Source organism: Neolamprologus brichardi, chromosome 10 (genome assembly GCF_056152115.1).
Source record: "Neolamprologus brichardi isolate AB-2024 chromosome 10, ASM5615211v1, whole genome shotgun sequence".
Lineage (NCBI taxonomy): Eukaryota > Metazoa > Chordata > Actinopteri > Cichliformes > Cichlidae > Neolamprologus > Neolamprologus brichardi.
The window spans coordinates 12,833,102-12,851,459 of NC_142113.1; the positions used below are offsets into that span (position 1 = coordinate 12,833,102).

The following is an 18,358-nucleotide window of genomic DNA, read 5'->3' on the forward strand; positions in this document are numbered from 1 at the left end:
GACTGGTTTCCTAGCACCTGTGGTCATTTTGGCTCAGAGCATTTAACTAGTTTTTTTTGTTTGTTTGTTTGTTCGTTTTTTGCACCTTCAGTCTGATTGTTTGTGTAGTGTAGATCTAGTACGAATAAGATTTTTAATGACTCTACTACGAGGGGGTGATTAGGTCTAACATGTGCTGCAAAGCATGGGATAACACTGGAGGCTGGTTTGCAACATTTTCTATTTTGCCGTTGTTGTCACAATTTGCTAAAAAGGCTTTTGCCAATGCAAATGTGTCTGTGATCTCTCTCTCGCTCTCTCTCTCTGTCCGTGCAGGCCTGCTCACTTTACTTTTTGATGTGGTCAGTCGTAGATGGGTTTTACCTCTACACGAAACGTGTGCGCCCATGAGTGCAGTCCGAGGTTAAGGTGCTTAGTTAATGGTTTCTAAATTGGGATTCAGTCGGGTTTTTTGGATGGTGAATTTAATGCACCGGCGTATCCCGGTGGTTGCCTAGTAACGCGCTAGCAGTGGGCGCCGTAGAGAGATCTCTATGGTGGGCGCTCCATTAAAACCGTTGGCGCTCCTGACCTTGGCGTCGTGAATGCGCAAAGCACACAGACTGTGCGAAGCAGGAGATAAGAGTGAAGATCTGCGCGTTTGATACCGAAACCGGAGAAATATTCCACTCACACTCACACACACGCACGAAACATATTGTTTTATGTAACTGACGGGCATAGTATGGAGGAAATCTCGAGATGGAGCGCGTCTTAGCTTGTGAATAAGCAGGTGAGTTAACCTAATGATTCTGATATTTTTTTAATGCCTTTTTTCTTCTCTCCACGAGATGAATCTTTGTTCAGATTGATCACTGACATCTGGGTTGACTGTGTTCTTTATAGCGATTGCTTTGCGATTTACCACAGTGGCTCTTTTCTGTGCTCGGTGTTTTATTTTCCCAAATTTTATCCAATATTACACCGTCCTAGACCTAGATTAAACAAGCTTCCCAGTCACAACGTGAGGCGCGCGCGCACACACACACACACACACACACACAAACACACACACACTACAGCAGTTTGTCGATGCTACGTGGGCTGTGGCTTGGTTTTCTCTGGTCTGCATCCTTGCATTAATTTATAAAGCAGTGATCATTACGTTTGAGTGCTACCTACACCTTCCGCGGAGGATATTTTTTCACCCCTACACCAATCCCTGCTCCTCTTTATTGCCTTGCAAAATTAGGGGGATTTGGGAAATCCACTAAAACGGGTTTGATCCACACCAGTCGAATTACAAGGGCATTGGGAGCTCGGTAGCCCACTGTTGTCTGACACAGGCTCCTTCTCCAATCTTTTCATGTCAGGGGGGGCCCCGGGCTACCAGGATCCAGTCGATAAGATGTTGTTGAGATTTTTTTTATTAGTGGTGAATTGGAGTTGATTTGTGTGCCTGTCAATGATGTAGGTGTAGAGATAGTAATGGTGGGAGTGAAACATGATTACAGCAATCATTCTAATAGGTTTGTAACAAGGATCAAGTCAGTCAAATGGGAATTGAAGTATTTTGGCTTCAGGGAAGCTAGGTATTCACTTAAACCACCGATGTGGCGCACCCACATGTGTGTGTGCATAGTGCAAACAAGCCTGTTAGAGTAAAACATTATGGTTGTAAAACAGTTTCTTTTTTTTCCTTTCTTTTCTTTTTTTTAAATATAACTTAGTTACTGGGTTCTGGGCATGTTGCCAGTCTAAATTGCTAAATAACTTGCGGTGTATCATACTTGACTGAGTGATAGCTCAATTTTATTACATGGCCCATTTGGTGTAAGCTATAAAGCTTTTATCCACATCTGTCCCATCGCACACCAGAAGAAGTTGGGAAAGCAGTATGCAGGCGCTTTGACTGTCTGCAGTGACGTCAGTGAAACAAAATAAGTATTTTATATGAGGTACAGCCCCAAAAGAAACCATCAGATTTGCTCCGACACTTAAATTAGGACTCTGATTGGATGTCAGATGGAGAAAAACGTACCGATTTGTTGAAAGCAACACTGCAAATGTGTGATGAGAAAGGTAATGCCTCTCATTTTAAGTCTACATATTATCTCCTCGATCTCCAGCATTGCCTTTTTTTTTTCTTTTTTTTTTGCTGCTTCTTAAACCAGAGACAACTAACCAAGTCTGACTAGTGATTCCCTCTGTACAGCATGTTACCGCTAATTTCATAATGGATAATGATTTCACAGCAGGTTTTGTGAAGAGAGAGAAGGCTTTTTCACCTCTAAATGGATCCAAATGATTTATTATCTGTGTCACTTTCAAACCAGGAGATGTGCCCTGATATACAGAAGAAGAAAAAAAGGAAAAAAAAATCTGGTTCTTTATCTTTCCCATTTAAATGTCGTGGGAGCTGTACATCATTGTCGTATAAAAGATAGGGGATAGAACAAGTCTTGTCCTTTTTGGCTTTTGGTGGAACATTCATAACTGTTAATTAATACAGACAAAGCTGGCCCCAGGCACAGATCTACAATATTTCTCAAATGAACCTCGGTGCTAGTGTGAGAATTAAAATGTATCTGAATTGTCTCATTGCTTGGAAATGGGAATAATGTAATGATGTTCATATTGGTTGATGCACAGCACCTGCAAAAGAAAAGGACGAGCTGCCTCTGTTTGTGTTTGTGTCCCTGCCAGTGTAAACAAAATGTTGCAGAGGACAAGGAAAACCGGTGCGCCACGGCTATGGTTAATTAGTGTTTATAATAGCTGGAAGAAACTGCTCCCTTTCTTATTAGTTAGGTTCATCGGGTTAAAAATGGAGCTGTTTAGCAGCAGGCTTTGACAAACCTCAGTGAAGTGCTTATCAATAATCTAAATAGGTTAACAAGCTTGCTTTTGCTTTGCTTATTGACATGCCAGTGTGAACCTGATGTTAAGCACATCACACCTACGGCTGTCCTAGACCATAAGGACTAAGATGGGATGAATTTTGTATTAGAGCATTGTTAATTGGATGAGAAGCTATTCTCTATAGGTCTCCATGGGGTAAGGTTACATTTTATTTTACCACTGTGCACACATGTGGTTGGGGTGACTGTGTGTGACGCTTACACACCAATAAATCAGTAACTACTTATTATTAGGTACCTGGTAATTGCATTTGCAGCGAGGTAGGAGACAGACTAATATGTGTTAATATGTGGTCGGTTACTTGAAGGACTAACAGGTCAAAAATCAAGGAATTCATTTTGCAGCTTCTATTGTTTTACGCTTTGCTGTTATGCAGTTCTTCTAGGAAATGAAAACTGTAGTGGTTAAAAACTAGAAAAGGCAGTAAAAATCCAAAAGCTAAAATAAATCATCCTGCCTTGAACTCTCCATTCACTGACTTACCATTTATGACACCTGAAAGTAGTGGAAGCAAAAAGTGCAGAGCAGTTACAGACACGAAGGCTTTTCCAAATACTCCACCCCGTGGAGAGGTTTGGGTCCCATCAGGCATGTTTGTTCTGTGAATGTTCATCACTTCCATTATGTATCATGTCAACAGCTGACAGTACTGCTTAGATGCACTGAAAGACTAAAAAAAAAAAGAAAAGAAAAAGACTGCACTTATGATTTGGGGTTTTTGAAATAAATTAAACACTGAAACATTCCAGTCGAGTCATATTTATTCTCCGTTTTTTAATCTTGCTTTGGTACTTATCAAAGATTTGTCTCTTCTGCTCTGTGTTGCTTTTACATAAGAAATTGAGTTCTTAACACCTTTTAGCTAGAGATGGTTTCGCAGCGTCACTCCAACATCACAGCAGATGGGTTTTTCAGATTTTCCCTATCGCCTCCTCCACTGATACACAAAGATCAGTATTCAGTGATTTGTGCATGAGCAAGCATAAAAAGGTTATTATCAAGCCAGTCTGTGCGTTTAGTGCTAAACTAAAGGAAGGTAATGCTTTTATTAAAAATATCATTTATGTGGATATTTTTTTGTTTTTTTCACTCTTTTCACACATTTTCATGTTTTTCTGGTCTAATTTGTCAAATCCTCTCGTTTTCAGATCTGTGTTCCCTGCAATGAAAGCTGGAAGTGGGGGCGCTCAATACCTGGTTGAGGTGTATTCGGATTTTATAACTGTCAGATCTAAAGGCGCAGTGAGTGATGTCTGGTTGACAGGGTCAGTGCAGAGGGACTGAATAGACACTAAAGTGTGCATTTGTGTTGTGCAAGGGCACCATCTTGCCCAGACCATGTGGCTGGCTACATTTAGAGACCATCTGTTGCCTGCACACCTGCTACATCGGCAAGGGACTGTAACCATCACCCATTGTGCTCTTCTTTGGTGGATATTATGTTCCTGCTGGTCACTGACCAGGGCAACGAGCCAGAAATTTTACCCAACTGTGACCACCCAGTATGGGAAACTGCGCGGCCTCAGGGTTCCTGTGCCCAGTGAGGTCCTCAGGCCAGTAGATCAGTATCTCGGGGTCCCCTATGCTGCCCCACCTCTGGGCGAGAAGCGTTTCATGCCCCCTGATCAGCCCTCCTCCTGGTCAGGCATCAAGAACGCTACCCACTTCATGCCCGTCTGCCCTCAGAACATCCACAACACTGTGCCAGAGATTATGATGCCAATATGGTTCACCTATAACCTGGACACAGTGGCCACATACATTCAGGATCAGAGCGAGGACTGCCTGTATCTAAACATCTACGCTCCAACAGACGATGGTGAGTTGGTGTGGTACAAAGGACAGCGATGGCGTTCCACGTCCATTGATCACTGTTTATCGTGGCCCTGATGTTGTGCTGTGATCATCATAAAGCATGCGTGTAACCAATATCCATGCCGCTGCTGCCAGCAAGGGCTGATTTACTGCCCAGTGCAATGTCATCATTGTCTGACATGTTGCTGTCACATTAGGGGTAATGATTTGGTAGGCAACTAAAGAGTTTTCCCTGATGCCACTTAATTGATCCTCTGCATACCTAAACATAGACAGACTGAGGCATGTGCATGTTCTCCCAGCAACAGATATCGAGTGAAGTACTTCAGAGCCAAGGTGTTGTTCGAGCACTGGTCCCCCCTTTAACTAAATGAAATTTTTGGTATTTTTTTTAAAATAACGAGCCTACAGCACCAGTGGAAATTACAGCAGTGCTAGTAAAAGTAAAAGTGCTAGCTTTCCATGTTTTCTAAAACTTCTTTAAAATTACCGAATCACTGCTTTGCTCCGACAGCATGTCTGCTGGGGGCTAATTAGTGAGGTACAGGAGTCAACCGTCTATCGCATGCTGAATCCAGTCCTATTCTTCTAACTAATAGAAGTGTGAAATGAACCAGCGAGGAAACATTTTGAGTGAATCTGCAAATTAGCAGCACAGTGTAACACCACGGTAATGCTGCGTGTTCCCTAAATCAAATGTTGACAAACAGAGGTCTTTAATTCAGGTTACTTCAATTAGGTTTTGGTTTCTTACAGTTACAGCTTCCCTCCAGAGTATTTGACATAATTGGGGGGGCTGAAAGTTTAGCCGTGTTCAACTTGTAAGATGCCACGCTTTGACTGGCTGTTCTCTGGTAGCATAGCAACAACAGATAAACAGCCTCCTTGAGAGGCAGCAGTCCAAAATGGTGCAGCCCCACAGCCCCTCGAATGAGTTCCTCCAACAGGCCTACTCATCTGGCCACAAACAGGTTAAATAACACATTATTTCAGAGTAACATTGCCCTTTTCTTCTATACATTTTTCTCTCTTCAGACTTGTTCATTGTTTATTTAAAAGGCACCCGGGGCATGCTCTGACTTTATTACCTGTTTCACTGATGTGAAACCCCTTTTTTCACTTACCTCCAGTGGTCTGTCTCGTCCTGTCACATTACACAGGCTGTTTCTGAATATTGCATTATTCGCAGTTTTATCACTATTCACCAAAACACTATATACCTTATATTCCACTTTGCAAAGAATCAACGCGACACTTTGTCTAAATATAGAGAGAAGGATGAACCAAGATACGTGCATCCTTCGCTGTCACAGTTACTGAAGCGTTCAACGGCAACAGCATGTGTATGTGCATGTGTGCGTACTTACAAAAGATTTAACGGGTAATACCAATTTGTTAAAACCTGAATTATAAACAGTAATCATTTTGTGTCATAATGTTAGCGTCTTAACACTAACATTATACCTAACTTCATCTACCTTTTTTGTACCGAGGAAAGTCTGGAGCGACAGTATATTATTTAAGAGGCACAGTCAACCATGCTATTTTGAATTCTGTACTTCTTTTTTTTTTTTTTTTCTTATGTGAATCCCAGGGAGCCAACACAAGAAAAAAGGGGCGGCTGAGATACATATATCTGAAGGTATTTTTAAGAGCTCAAAGTCTTGATGCATGGATTCTTTTAGTTTCATGAAGATCTTACACTCCTTTGTTTTGACTTTCCTAAAGAACTGCGGGGGTTTCTTTTTATTTGAAGAGGAATAAGAAAAATGTTATCCGGTTTATGATTACATAAGTTTCCTGTTAGTGCATCTCGGTCTTGTACTGAACACAGTTGCAATCCTTTCAGTAAGTGCTATATCTCTATTTTCATGCACATTGATCCAGAGATTGCATTCTTACTTATCTGTCTTATAGTCCTTTGTAAAGACAGTCATTCGTCAATATAATAAATTGGCCCCAAAACATGAAATATAGATTTTCTGTTCATAGCGAAAACAGACGACTGTTTCCTTCTTAGATCATACTAATAAATAGAAAGAGCTCAGAGTAGTGTGACACCTTCCACTTCATATCTATAAAGTTAGGTCTAAACATAGACAGTCTCAAATTTGTGGGTTTTTAATACTGCTTACGCATGCATGTTATACATAATGCTTGCTCCCGCACCTCACATGCACTATAGAAACTGTGGTTAATTATTTATTATTCATACACACGTGTCAGAGCATATTTGCCATTTGTCATTACAGCTTCGAGACCACAGGCCTCCCACCCTAGCTTGCTTCTGAGCACATTTTCTAAGCAGTCTTTTCCCATACCTCATACTGAAGTGGTTGGGCCATAAAGTTTTAGTAACAGTTCTCCTTTAAGTCTACATTTCACTGTTGTTCCACCCCCACCTCTGCAGGTGTTTGCCTAGCATCTCTGTGTGTGTGTGTGTGTGCGTCGATGTTGCAGATATAAGGGACTCCGAAGCGCGGCCCGTGATGGTCTACATCCATGGAGGCTCCTACATGGAGGGCACCGGCAACATGATGGACGGCAGCGTTTTGGCCAGTTACGGAAATGTTGTCGTCGTCACGCTCAACTACAGAATTGGAATACTAGGTGCGGTACATTTTAATGGCATTTCAAACAACACGTTTAGTCCTGCTTGAACTTGGGAGAATAAACTGTCACCGCTGTCATTAGCATCAACTGTGCTGCTGTCATTACCATATAAAATGTAGTACAGACGTGAGAGAAAACTATAGTGGAAAGCTGTACAAGGAAATATAGCTTCCTGAGATCTGGGTAGCATAGTGTAGCTTGATCTGCATACAAATGTTGTCTTCAGAGGAAAAGCTATGCAAACACTTATCATGCCATGTCCTTGTTTCACACAATCTGTTTTATACCCACTCTAAAAACACAATTTATCTTCTTTTAGATGGATTTATCTAATCTGTACAAGATTATCAGCCTTTCTTCGAAGTAAAACAATTTACGCTACGAGGGTTGCGCCATTCGCAGGCATTTACAAGGTCGAGAGCCCCCCCACACCCTCCACCCTGTGTTTAACATTCAAAACAGTAAGGTGTTTGGATGGGACTTGACAAGCGGATCAGTAACAAGAGCAAGTGTAAGGGCAACGGTGACCTCGCTGTAGTTTAATGACATTTATTTCTGGAAATAAAAGGTTTATTTACATTACATTAAACGTTATGAAGTCACTCTTATGAGGAGAGCATTGAAATTTCACGAGCAGCGGAGCCTCGGTCGCTTGGTAAGGGGCGCTCCTGCTTGGAAGACTATTACAAGGAGTCGGCTAAGTTAGTGTGGGGGATACTGTGGGAGAGAGCAAAGGCATATTTACACCTGAGGGGGAATGGTGTCAGTTCATTCAGACTCCCTGCTGGGCTACAGCTTTAGATCAAAGCTGTGACATATTTGGTCGAGCTCTTCTTCATCACTGGCTCTGTTGTCTCTCTGTATACACCAGGCTTCCTCAGTACCGGTGACCAGGCAGCAAAAGGAAACTACGGACTCCTGGACCAGATTCAAGCCCTACGCTGGATAAGTAAAAATATCGGGTACTTTGGAGGAGACCCCAGTCGCATCACGGTTTTTGGATCTGGAATTGGTGCTTCCTGCGTCAGTTTGCTGACTCTATCCCACCACTCAGAGGGTAGGAATCTGCAATCACTGTTTTTGAAGTTGTCTCTCACTTTGATGTGGTGTTAATGCCTGCTGTTTGGGCTATAACTAATGCCAAAATTCAGCACCAGTATATCAATGAACCTGAGGTTTTGGCGGGGGGTCAGTTTTAGAGTTTTGTTCTCCAAATGAAGCTCCAAATGCTCTGGCAGGGAGATGAAGTGTTATGATATGGGAGTAGGGTAAAGGGGGTATTCGTTAAGTAAGTGATTGCTTTTGTTCCCCTCTACTCAATCTAATCAGGCTAAGAGCTCTGCCTCTTAAAACGTTAAGCTCTTAAAGAAGCCTACTGGCATTATAAAGTTTTCAGCATGTCTTCGAGTTCACCTGTGACCATCAGTTTTTACCATTCCAACTCATTTATATTTCAGTCTCTCCACGTGATGTTTGTTTACCCTTGTGTGCCTACCTGCAGCGTCCGAAAATGTTTTAAAAATGCCAACAATGTTGTGTGTTTGTCGTCCGTCATTGCAAAACCTTGAGCGAAGACATTGTTTACCAAAGACAAGGTTGGCATGAGAATGAAGCAGTCCGAATTCTTAAGATATTCTCATTAAAAACTGATAAACCCCTCCTCCACGGCTCTGGCTCTGGCTCTCTCTCTCTCTCTCTCTCTCTCTCTCTCTCTCTCACTCACACACACACACACACAACTGCTGCATTAGTGTTGTAACTGAAAACATACTTTAAACCAAATTATTTCATATATTTTGAACAGTGTAAGACACTTTGATTTTAATTGAAATTCCTCTGCAAAGGATATACATTACCTACAGGAATCTTCTGACACTCGGTAAAAAGAAAACTAGATAACAATAAAACATGCTGTTTGATTTACAGTCATCCAAAGCGCCTTGCAAGAATCAAAGATGTGTATTTCAATATGGGTGGCCTGCTGGGAGTTGAACATCTTATCTTTGCTGTATTATTGCCCTGGGTCTCCCATTGATGCTGGACAAAATCACGAGAAGGACAGAAATTGTGTGTTTTCATCTATGCGAGGACAGGGAGACTGCGGGAGCCGTCCTTTGTGAGGTTTGTATTGGATGTCCTAGCTCGGCTGCAGCAAATGCACAAAGACCTCCGGCTGTCTTTGAAGTAGACTAGCTAGCTGCTGCCCTAAAAAATTGAAATAAATGACAGCAAAGGAAGGAGAAAGTGACACTGGCCCTGCACTGCTTTTCCAGCGAACGCTCTTCCTTAACCCCAGCAGAGTATTTCTGAGTTGATACATATCACTTGTCATTTTTAGGTGCTAGAAACAAAATCCCCAGAGACAGAGGTGACGCACTGCATATAAACAATTCAACAGAGCAGCGTGTTTACTGTATCAACACTGAAGGATCAGGGTAACTGCATATTCAGCTCTCTGCACACACACCCCTGCACCACAGAGTTGGCACCAGCAAGCTACGTGTATGCTAAGCAGCTTGTTAGCAGGACGCCAATAACGTTGCTGCAATTACAGTAGCTCTGTGCATAACCAGTGTAAGGAAAACTGGAACCTCCTCACTGAAAATTGAGCCGAGTTGAAATTGGTTTGATGTGCATTCCCTGTCATCTGCATATAGAGAAGACGCCACATGAGACAAATTAGAAATCAGCCGAGAAAAGAATGGATTTTCTTTTTGGCGTTTTTCTTATTCTCAGAAGAAGAAGCAACATTCCTCTTTACTAATTTATTTCTTCTACCCGCTGCTTTACTTAGCGGCGTCTCATCTGCTCAACTCGCCGGCCTTATCATTCTTTGTATTTCTAATCTTCCTGATTAATAATCAAAGTACGTCACATGTGGCCTTGTTTCATCTTGTTGCCACAAGAAGCAACGGGCAGCCAGCCTCAGATTTAGTTATGAATACCAATTAATGCAACGTGAATCATGTATTTGCTCCTGGCAGTCAGGAATGCTGTTAATAAATATGATTTTGCTGGTTAACCTATGTTCTCTGTGCCTTTGTCCTGTGTGTTTTTGTTCTGAATTTTGTCTCCCAAGGTCTGTTCCACAGAGCCATCATCCAGAGTGGTTCGGCGCTGTCCAGCTGGGCAGTCAACTACCAGCCAGTCAAGTACACTCGCATGCTTGCTGAGAGGGTTGGCTGCAATGTGTTGGACACAGTAGACATGGTGTCCTGCCTGCAGAAGAAAAGTGCTAAAGAGCTGGTTGAGCAAGACATCCAGGCTGCCCGTTACCGCGTGGCTTTTGGCCCTGTCATCGATGGTGATGTCATCCCAGATGACCCAGAGATCCTGATGGAGCAGGGCGAGTTCCTTAACTATGATATAATGCTGGGTGTTAATCAGGGAGAGGGCCTGCGCTTTGTGGAGAATGTGATGGACCTGGAAGACGGTGTGTCTGGCAGCGACTTTGACTTTGCTGTGTCCGACTTTGTGGACAGTTTGTATGGCTACCCAGAAGGGAAGGACACACTGAGGGAGACAATCAAATTCATGTACACAGACTGGGCTGACAAGGACAACCCAGAGACTAGGAGGAAGACCCTGGTGGCCCTCTTCACTGACCACCAGTGGGTGGAGCCGTCGGTGGTAACGGCTGACCTACACGCCCGCTACGGCTCGCCCACCTACTTCTACGCCTTCTACCACCACTGCCAGAGCCTTATGAAGCCAGTGTGGTCAGACTCAGCGCATGGAGATGAGGTGCCTTATGTATTTGGCATCCCCATGGTGGGCCCAACTGATCTGTTCCCCTGTAATTTCTCCAGGAACGATATCATGCTCAGCGCTGTGGTTATGACTTATTGGACCAACTTTGCGAAAAGTGGGTGAGTAGCAGTGGATTCAGCAAAAAGTAAAGTAATAAGAATGTGACTCATTTACACATTCGTTGAAATGCATTAAATTGCCATTCACTATCTAATTTCATATTCCTGTCTTTGCTCAGAAATGATTGTGAAATAACATAACTGTCCCCAAATTGTGCTTTAGTTTTTATTGCTTTGCATCAATTCCTGACATTAAAAAGATTTTAATTTAGACAACTTATTGAGCAATAGGTCTCCTTGCCTTTGCTGCAACTGGTTTGACCTCATTAAAAATGTTTTAAAAACAGTTTAACTCTGCACCCATACCCGTGAACTTAATTGCTTCCCTGCATACATAATGCCAAATCCTAAAAAAATCAGACATCAGTCCAGCACAGTCATATCAGCTGACAAAACTGAGTGTATCTATTTAGTCTCTTTTTTTAAACAGTCAAAGTCTTGTTTAGCTATCTCTAAAACCTGGTGTAATGCACATAACACAGTTTCATCACTTTGGGCAGCTGTCCGAAAGGTAAGGGCTAATAAAATTTACAGCTTCATTCGCATAAATGTTTAAAGCAGTTCATTGGTGTTTAACAAAAAGGTTACACTGAAGAGAAAGTTTGAAGACACAGTTTAGATGTGCTCTATAAATTTAAGGCCAGCTTTAGTGAGTTGTGTTTTTTGATAGGAGTGACTCACTTTGTCACTACGGAAATACGTCGACTTGTATTACAGATAAATGCTGGTAATAAATAAGTGTTTAGAGACGAACTCTTATTTTTCACTCAGGATCTGTCTGTCCTTCTGGCAGATTAGCTTTTTTTTAAATCGATTTTACAAGGAGGCAAAAAAATGCAGCCTATTCATCTATATATCTGTCTTCAATTTTCAGCGATTGTGAGTTTATTTTGCCCAAAACAAGCAAAGATCAAATTGCACTAACTGAAAGGCTTCCAGTAGGATGTGGAGTTGGAGTGGAGCTCTGCACCTGTTTTTTCTGACAGCTTTGTTTTTCAATTCATCATACCGAGGCAAAGATTTACTAAGTGTGTTTGAAGATAAAAGACATCTAAGTGAGTTGTGGTGGAGGGCTCCCCTGCTGCATGCCAGAGTCTTCCTTCATTTTGAATGCACAACTGCAATGAATCTTTGTGGGTGATGGCCCTAGTGGTTGGCAGATATGCAGCACTGATCACTATAGGCTGCTGTTTCAGTGTGTGGGGGATGAGGGGATGCTGAGCTCTTGAGGAGAGTTTGTGATATTACATTGTGTTTACCTGTTGTTTTGCTTATATGTTGGTAAGGTTTCTCTCTTCTTTCTGTATTGCATTTCATTGGAAAAGCTATCTTTCCTTATATATTTGGAAGGGCAACATTTATGGACTTGACTTGTGGGCCTGAGCAATGAGGTTAATGTCATTTTCACCAGAGGGGGCAGTTTTACCAGACTTTTTTTTAAGTACAAGAAAAGAGGTTTTGTTAAATAAAATAAAATAAAATCTTGTAAAAGCATCAAGAGTACCAATTTAACTTCTTTAATCAAGTAAAAGTGAAAAAGTATAGGCTGTGAAATGTACTCAAAGTTTGACCAAACTAACTGAATCTCATGTTATATTAATAGCATCATAAAATAATATTAATACATAGGAATAGAAAGTCCATTTCAACTTAAATTGTAATTCTAATGATTGCGCTCGGCTTGAATTCCTGTTATGCAGAACAGAAGCAGAGGACAAACAAAGGGAATAAATAAAACCAGCTCTGTTTGCATTTGCCTTCAACTGCAGACTTTGCCTCAACGGCTAAACAGGAAAATGTGTATAGTCAGTGAGATTTGGCATGTGTGCGAACCCTAAGATTGTGGTGGTGCGGTGTGGGGAAAGAATCACTTAGAACTAAGATTTTTTTTGTATACAGGCTCAGATCAGCTGACCTGTGTAGCTGCTCTGAATTCAACAAGATATAAGCAGATGCTTTTGCATAAACTGATTGAGTGAATCTAAACAGCACGATCACCTTCAATCTACTGATGTAATCTTACATTGACCATGAACACCACAGCCGCTCATGCACCAGTCCAACAAAGTACAACATTATAAACTTCACTACACTACTGCAAACCTGCACGCCCTTCATGAAATTGCAACCTTTTATGTAACCTTTTAATATCGAAATATTAGTATAAAAGAAATTTGAATGTTATGTATGAGCATCAATTTCAAATCTTAACGAACAGACCATACCCTTAAAAATAATCAATAATAACCCAAAAAATAAACCCGTCCTTTTTTCTTACATCTTTCTACATCTAAGTGAAGTTATCTCACTTTCTTTGCTCTCTCTGAGGAACAACAACAATAACTATACTTTTAGCTAGTAGAGTAGTGTTTGCTGATATTTGTTGAACTCTTAGAAATATTGAATTTAAAATCACCTGCTAGTTAAAAAAAACATTTCTTCCTTTATATTCACTTCTTTTCTGTAGCTCTAGCAGTCACAACTTATAAACACCTTCACCAAAAACATCATTCCAGATCATTCTAGTCCACTTAAACCCCTGAATACAGCGCTAAATGAGGCCTAAATTTGTATTTTTTTTTAAAAACAAAATTCTTTAATCTCTTTGTGTATGGTTAGCGCCGGTGATTGACACACCAGTAGGGTTGTCTTTTATGTTTTTTGTTCCCTCCATTTAGATTCAGCCTGATGTTTGAAGGTACTCAGTGACAGCATATAATAACTCCCCTAAAATGGCTAAAGTAAAAATTTAAGTAATGAGCCTGTTTAAAAATGTAAGGAGCAGAAAGGAGAGTTATTTGTGATACAGGTAGGGAGTAAAAGTAAAAAGATGCCAAACAAATACCTAAGTAGAAATCCCTGCAAATTCTACTTAAGTTTAAGAATAGTAACTGTAACAACCAAATACTTTGCACTTCCCTCCTGTTATTAAAACAGTAGTGATGTAGATATTTTTCAGTAGTGATGCCCATTGATGTTCGGGCAAATATAAGCCAAATCACATATTTAAAAAATCTAATGTTCATTGAATTAGGATTGAAGAGGATTGTGCTAAAAGTTAATATATATTGAAATGAATTTCCCTCCAAGGCTAAAATTTACCTGTGATGTCTTCATAGGGATCCTAACAAGCCAGTGCCACAGGACACCAAGTTCATCCACACCAAGGCCAACCGCTTTGAGGAGGTAGCCTGGTCCAAGTATGACCCCTACGACCAGCTGTACTTGCACATTGGCCTGAAGCCTCGTATCCGTGACCATTATCGTGCAACCAAAGTAGCCTTCTGGAAACACCTGGTGCCCCATCTCTACAACCTCCATGACATGTTCCATTACTCCTCCACCACCACCAAGGTCACACCACTGGATCCCACCCAGTCCAATGGCAAGAGGCCTGGGGGCACTGGACGCCCCCCTTTATCCACTGCCCACAGTAGCGGAGAAGGAGGGAGAGAGATGGGTCCTCTGATCATGCCAAACCCGAGAGATTACTCCACAGAGCTCAGTGTCACTATTGCTGTCGGGGCGTCACTGCTGTTCCTCAACGTTCTGGCCTTTGCTGCTCTGTACTACCGCAAGGACAAGCGCAGCCGCCAGGACACTTCACAGCAGCCCAGTCCGCAGCGTGAAAGCAAAGGCAATAATGCAAGCCACACCACAACAGTAGACGAGACCTTGTCATCCCAGCAAAGGAACCAGTGCGAGGCCCTTCACAATCCTCTCCACGTCTCGCCCAGTTTGGACTATACGCTCAGTCAGCGCCGCTCCCCTGACGACATCCCTCTGATGACCCCCAACAACATCACCATGATCCCCAACTCCCTAATGGGCCTTTCCAACATGAGTCCATACAGCACCTTTCCCGCTGGCTACAGCTCTGCAGGCCTGCCCAGCACCCACTCTACCACAAGGGTATAGCCTGGCAGCCAGAAAGAGATGAGAAATGTGACATAGATGAAAAATGGAAATGTAAAGCTGTATTTAGGATGTGTAGGTAAAATAGGATTTAATATGTATGTTCTGTCTTTTTCCAAAGGTGTACAACCGCGAACATCCTGCCTTTGCTTTCTCATAATAGGAAGTCTAACTGCAGAGTCATTTTATAATAATCATTTTCAAAGGCAGTCCAAAAGAAAAAGTGCATTTCATTTTCCACTTTGGCTTTTTTGGAACTTTACCTAGCAAGAACTTAGTATAATGTTTGTACAGTTGGATTTGTATGGGAAGTTTTTCTTACTCTGTGATATCTATTTTGATCTCGTGGAACAAAGTGACATTACAACTCATGGTGGACAGAGATGAGATCTGGGAGAAGCATAAAAGCAGTATTATTATTACTATTATCAAGCTATTTTATACATATTTCTCATGGTACATTGCTTATTATGAAAATGTATTTTTACTGTAATTACTTTAAAATGCCTTGTACAGCACATCGCTTACATGAGGAATTACTGTGGAGTCATGCCAACAATGGATTGAAGTTTTACTGGTCACATGTGTTAAAACTGTCCAATTTACCCAAAATGTTTCTATCTGGTAGTGCAAATTATAGCACTGTGTGTGTGTGTGTGTGTGTGTGTGTGTGTGTGTGTGTGTGTGTGTGTGTGTGTGTGTGTGTGTGTGGCTTGGTTTGTGAGAGTGTGGTGCAAGTGTGTGGCTGACAGCTGCAGTACAAAAATGTAAATTAGGCACTGGTTGAAATTAACCATTGGGTTTTGCATATGTAGTATTGTGTAATTTATTGTAGTCTATTTGAGTAACCTTGCTATATTATTGTTTTATGTGCTTTTCCATTTTTGCTTAGTACATCGTAGCAATAGATCTTCTGCTTCACTATAAAGAGAAAATTGCTTAAGATGTGTTTTTCCTACTCTAACCAAACTCATGGTTCTTTTGGCTTGGCTTGTTTGTACAGAATAAACTTAGACCAACATTTTATTTGTCGTTTGTTTATGAAAAGCCTACTGTAAGGTCTTCAGAGAGATGACTGTAATTACATTGTAACTGTATGTATACCAATTCAGTTATTCACATTTAAAAAGCAGTTTTATGAACCTTGCAGAATATTGCTCCCTCTCCAAGTGGTTTGGACCCCTTGTCAAGCTAAACCCAGGGGTCTTTCTGTACTGAATGGACACGATGGACCTCAAGCTTTGCGATTTGAGTTCTTTGAACCTATAAAATTGTTTACTGGTAATCTAAATGAGATGGCTATTAAAAGATTTTTGGAACTAAAGATGAGTCTTGTCCGAATCTGGGATTTGAACACAATTTATAGGGAAAAAGCAGGTATAATGACAACTTATAAATCGTATATGTCAAGAAAGGTAGTCCTAAGCTGTATAATACCTAGGTCATGATTAGCCTTAGAGATGCAGTTACAGGGGAACTGTGCTGCATTTACACTGTTACACTGTTCCTGGAGTGTTTTTTAAAACCATGGTAAGCCGCTAAAAAAAAAATCAGGTAAGATATTTGAAAATCTGGGGATAAAGAAGTGAGATCAACAGACCTCTGTACCTGGCTTCTCTTCTTTGCTTGAGGCTAGCAGCTGGATGCTGCATCAGCTGACACTATTTCAGCACACCTAACTCTCCAGCTGAAGTGTTTTCTGATGAGTTGCAAAAAAAGATGTCTCCAGTTCAGTTATAATTTGGATTTTAAAGTCCAGTATTGTTAAATAATTTGAATGTGATGCTGAATAAGTGGAATCTCGATTATTTCCAGTGAAGTAATTTAAAAGATGTGAGGTTAATTTAGGTTTAGATAAGGCTTGGGGTTAAAATTAGACTATCTATGTTGATTTGTTCTCTCTAAAGCATTAATAATAATAATAATAATGGATTGGATTTATATAGCGCTTTTCTGGGCACCCAAAGCGCTTTACAATGCCACTATTCATTCACTCTCACATTCACACACTGGTGGATGTTGGTTATCTTTTCCGAGTGTAATAGATAATATAATGGATTGGCCTAGCGTCTGGGTCTGAAAAGTGAAACCACCACAGATATCCCTTAAAACTACAATCTTTCTAATAGCCAGTGGGGCCAATACTTGTGTCTGTGAAAACACTTCCAGCCCTATAGAGGTCTATGAGAAAACAGCCTTTGGCTTTGACATATGTAATAACTCCTACTGAGTTTTTGGGTTCACTCACTTGTTTTGACTCTAATTGAATAAAACATTATGTCCATTTTGCTCCGTTTTGCATTCCAAGTGTCTGTTCAATTTAATTCAGTGTTATTTATATAGCGCCAAATCACAAAAACTGTTGTCTCAATGTGCTTTATATTGTAAAGGTGCTACAATACTAAAGAGAAAATCACAAAAATCAGACAATCCAATTATGAGCAAACACTTAGTGTTGGTGGGAAGGAAAAACTCCCTCTCAACAGGAAGAAATTTCTGGCAGATCCAGCCTCAGGGAGGGGCAGCCATCTGCTGTGAACGGTTGGGGGTGTGAGGCGACAGGACAAGAGAAACACTGTGGAAAAGAGCCACAAATTAATGACTAATTAAAGGAGAAAGGAGAGATTCTTAGAAAGAAGAGGTCCTCTGAAAGAAAAATCTCTCCATGCACCGCAGTGGAGACACAAACCAGTCCAACTATGTCCAATCTATGAATCAGAATCAGATTGCCTTTTATTGTCATTGCAATATCTAATACAAGAAATTAAGGTGATATTTCTGCCAACAAAGACATTCACACAAAAAAAAAACGTTTTTACACAGTGAACCAAACCCTTTCAGGAGAAGACAATAAATATTTATGAATATGAATGAGTCCAATTTTTTAAAGTGCCTCACAATAGTAATGTTTAATTAGAACAATGTTTACACATGGAGAAAAACTCATGTTGTTTTGATGGACATGTAGGGTCTAAGCAGGTCAAACAGCAAGTGACCTGGTGGAAGGTTTCTTTAGTGATCCTGAAGGCTCTTGAGAGGTATCACTCTCTTGCAGTCTCTTCCATGGAGGGGATACAGCCAGTGATCTTTTGTACTTTCTTTGGATAGCCTTTTTAATTCAATTCAATTCAATTCAATTCAATTTTATTTATATAGCGCCAAATCACAACAAAAGTCGCCTCAAGGCGCTTCATAGATACAGAGAAAAATCCAACAATCATATGACCCCCTATGAGCAAGCACTT

General features: G+C 41.0%; 1 protein-coding gene across 2 annotated transcripts; it reads left to right on the forward strand.

The window, feature by feature from the left end:
• Nucleotides 1-480: 480 nt before the first annotated feature.
• On the forward strand, nucleotides 481-17,201 carry nlgn3b (neuroligin 3b). 2 transcript variants are annotated; one of them, XM_006802152.3, is made up of 7 exons: nucleotides 481-772; nucleotides 4,050-4,720; nucleotides 6,311-6,358; nucleotides 7,177-7,326; nucleotides 8,201-8,386; nucleotides 10,409-11,198; nucleotides 14,318-17,201. In XM_006802152.3, exons 2-7 carry the CDS (start codon nucleotides 4,240-4,242, stop codon nucleotides 15,114-15,116), a joined length of 2,454 nt encoding a protein of 817 aa, XP_006802215.1. In that variant the 5' UTR covers nucleotides 481-772; nucleotides 4,050-4,239; the 3' UTR covers nucleotides 15,117-17,201. The 2 variants fall into 2 exon arrangements, with proteins under 2 accessions (XP_006802215.1, XP_087703322.1); XM_087847196.1 differs by lacking the exon at nucleotides 6,311-6,358 and having other exon boundaries at nucleotides 482-772.
• The last annotated feature ends 1,157 nt before the right edge of the window (nucleotides 17,202-18,358 follow it).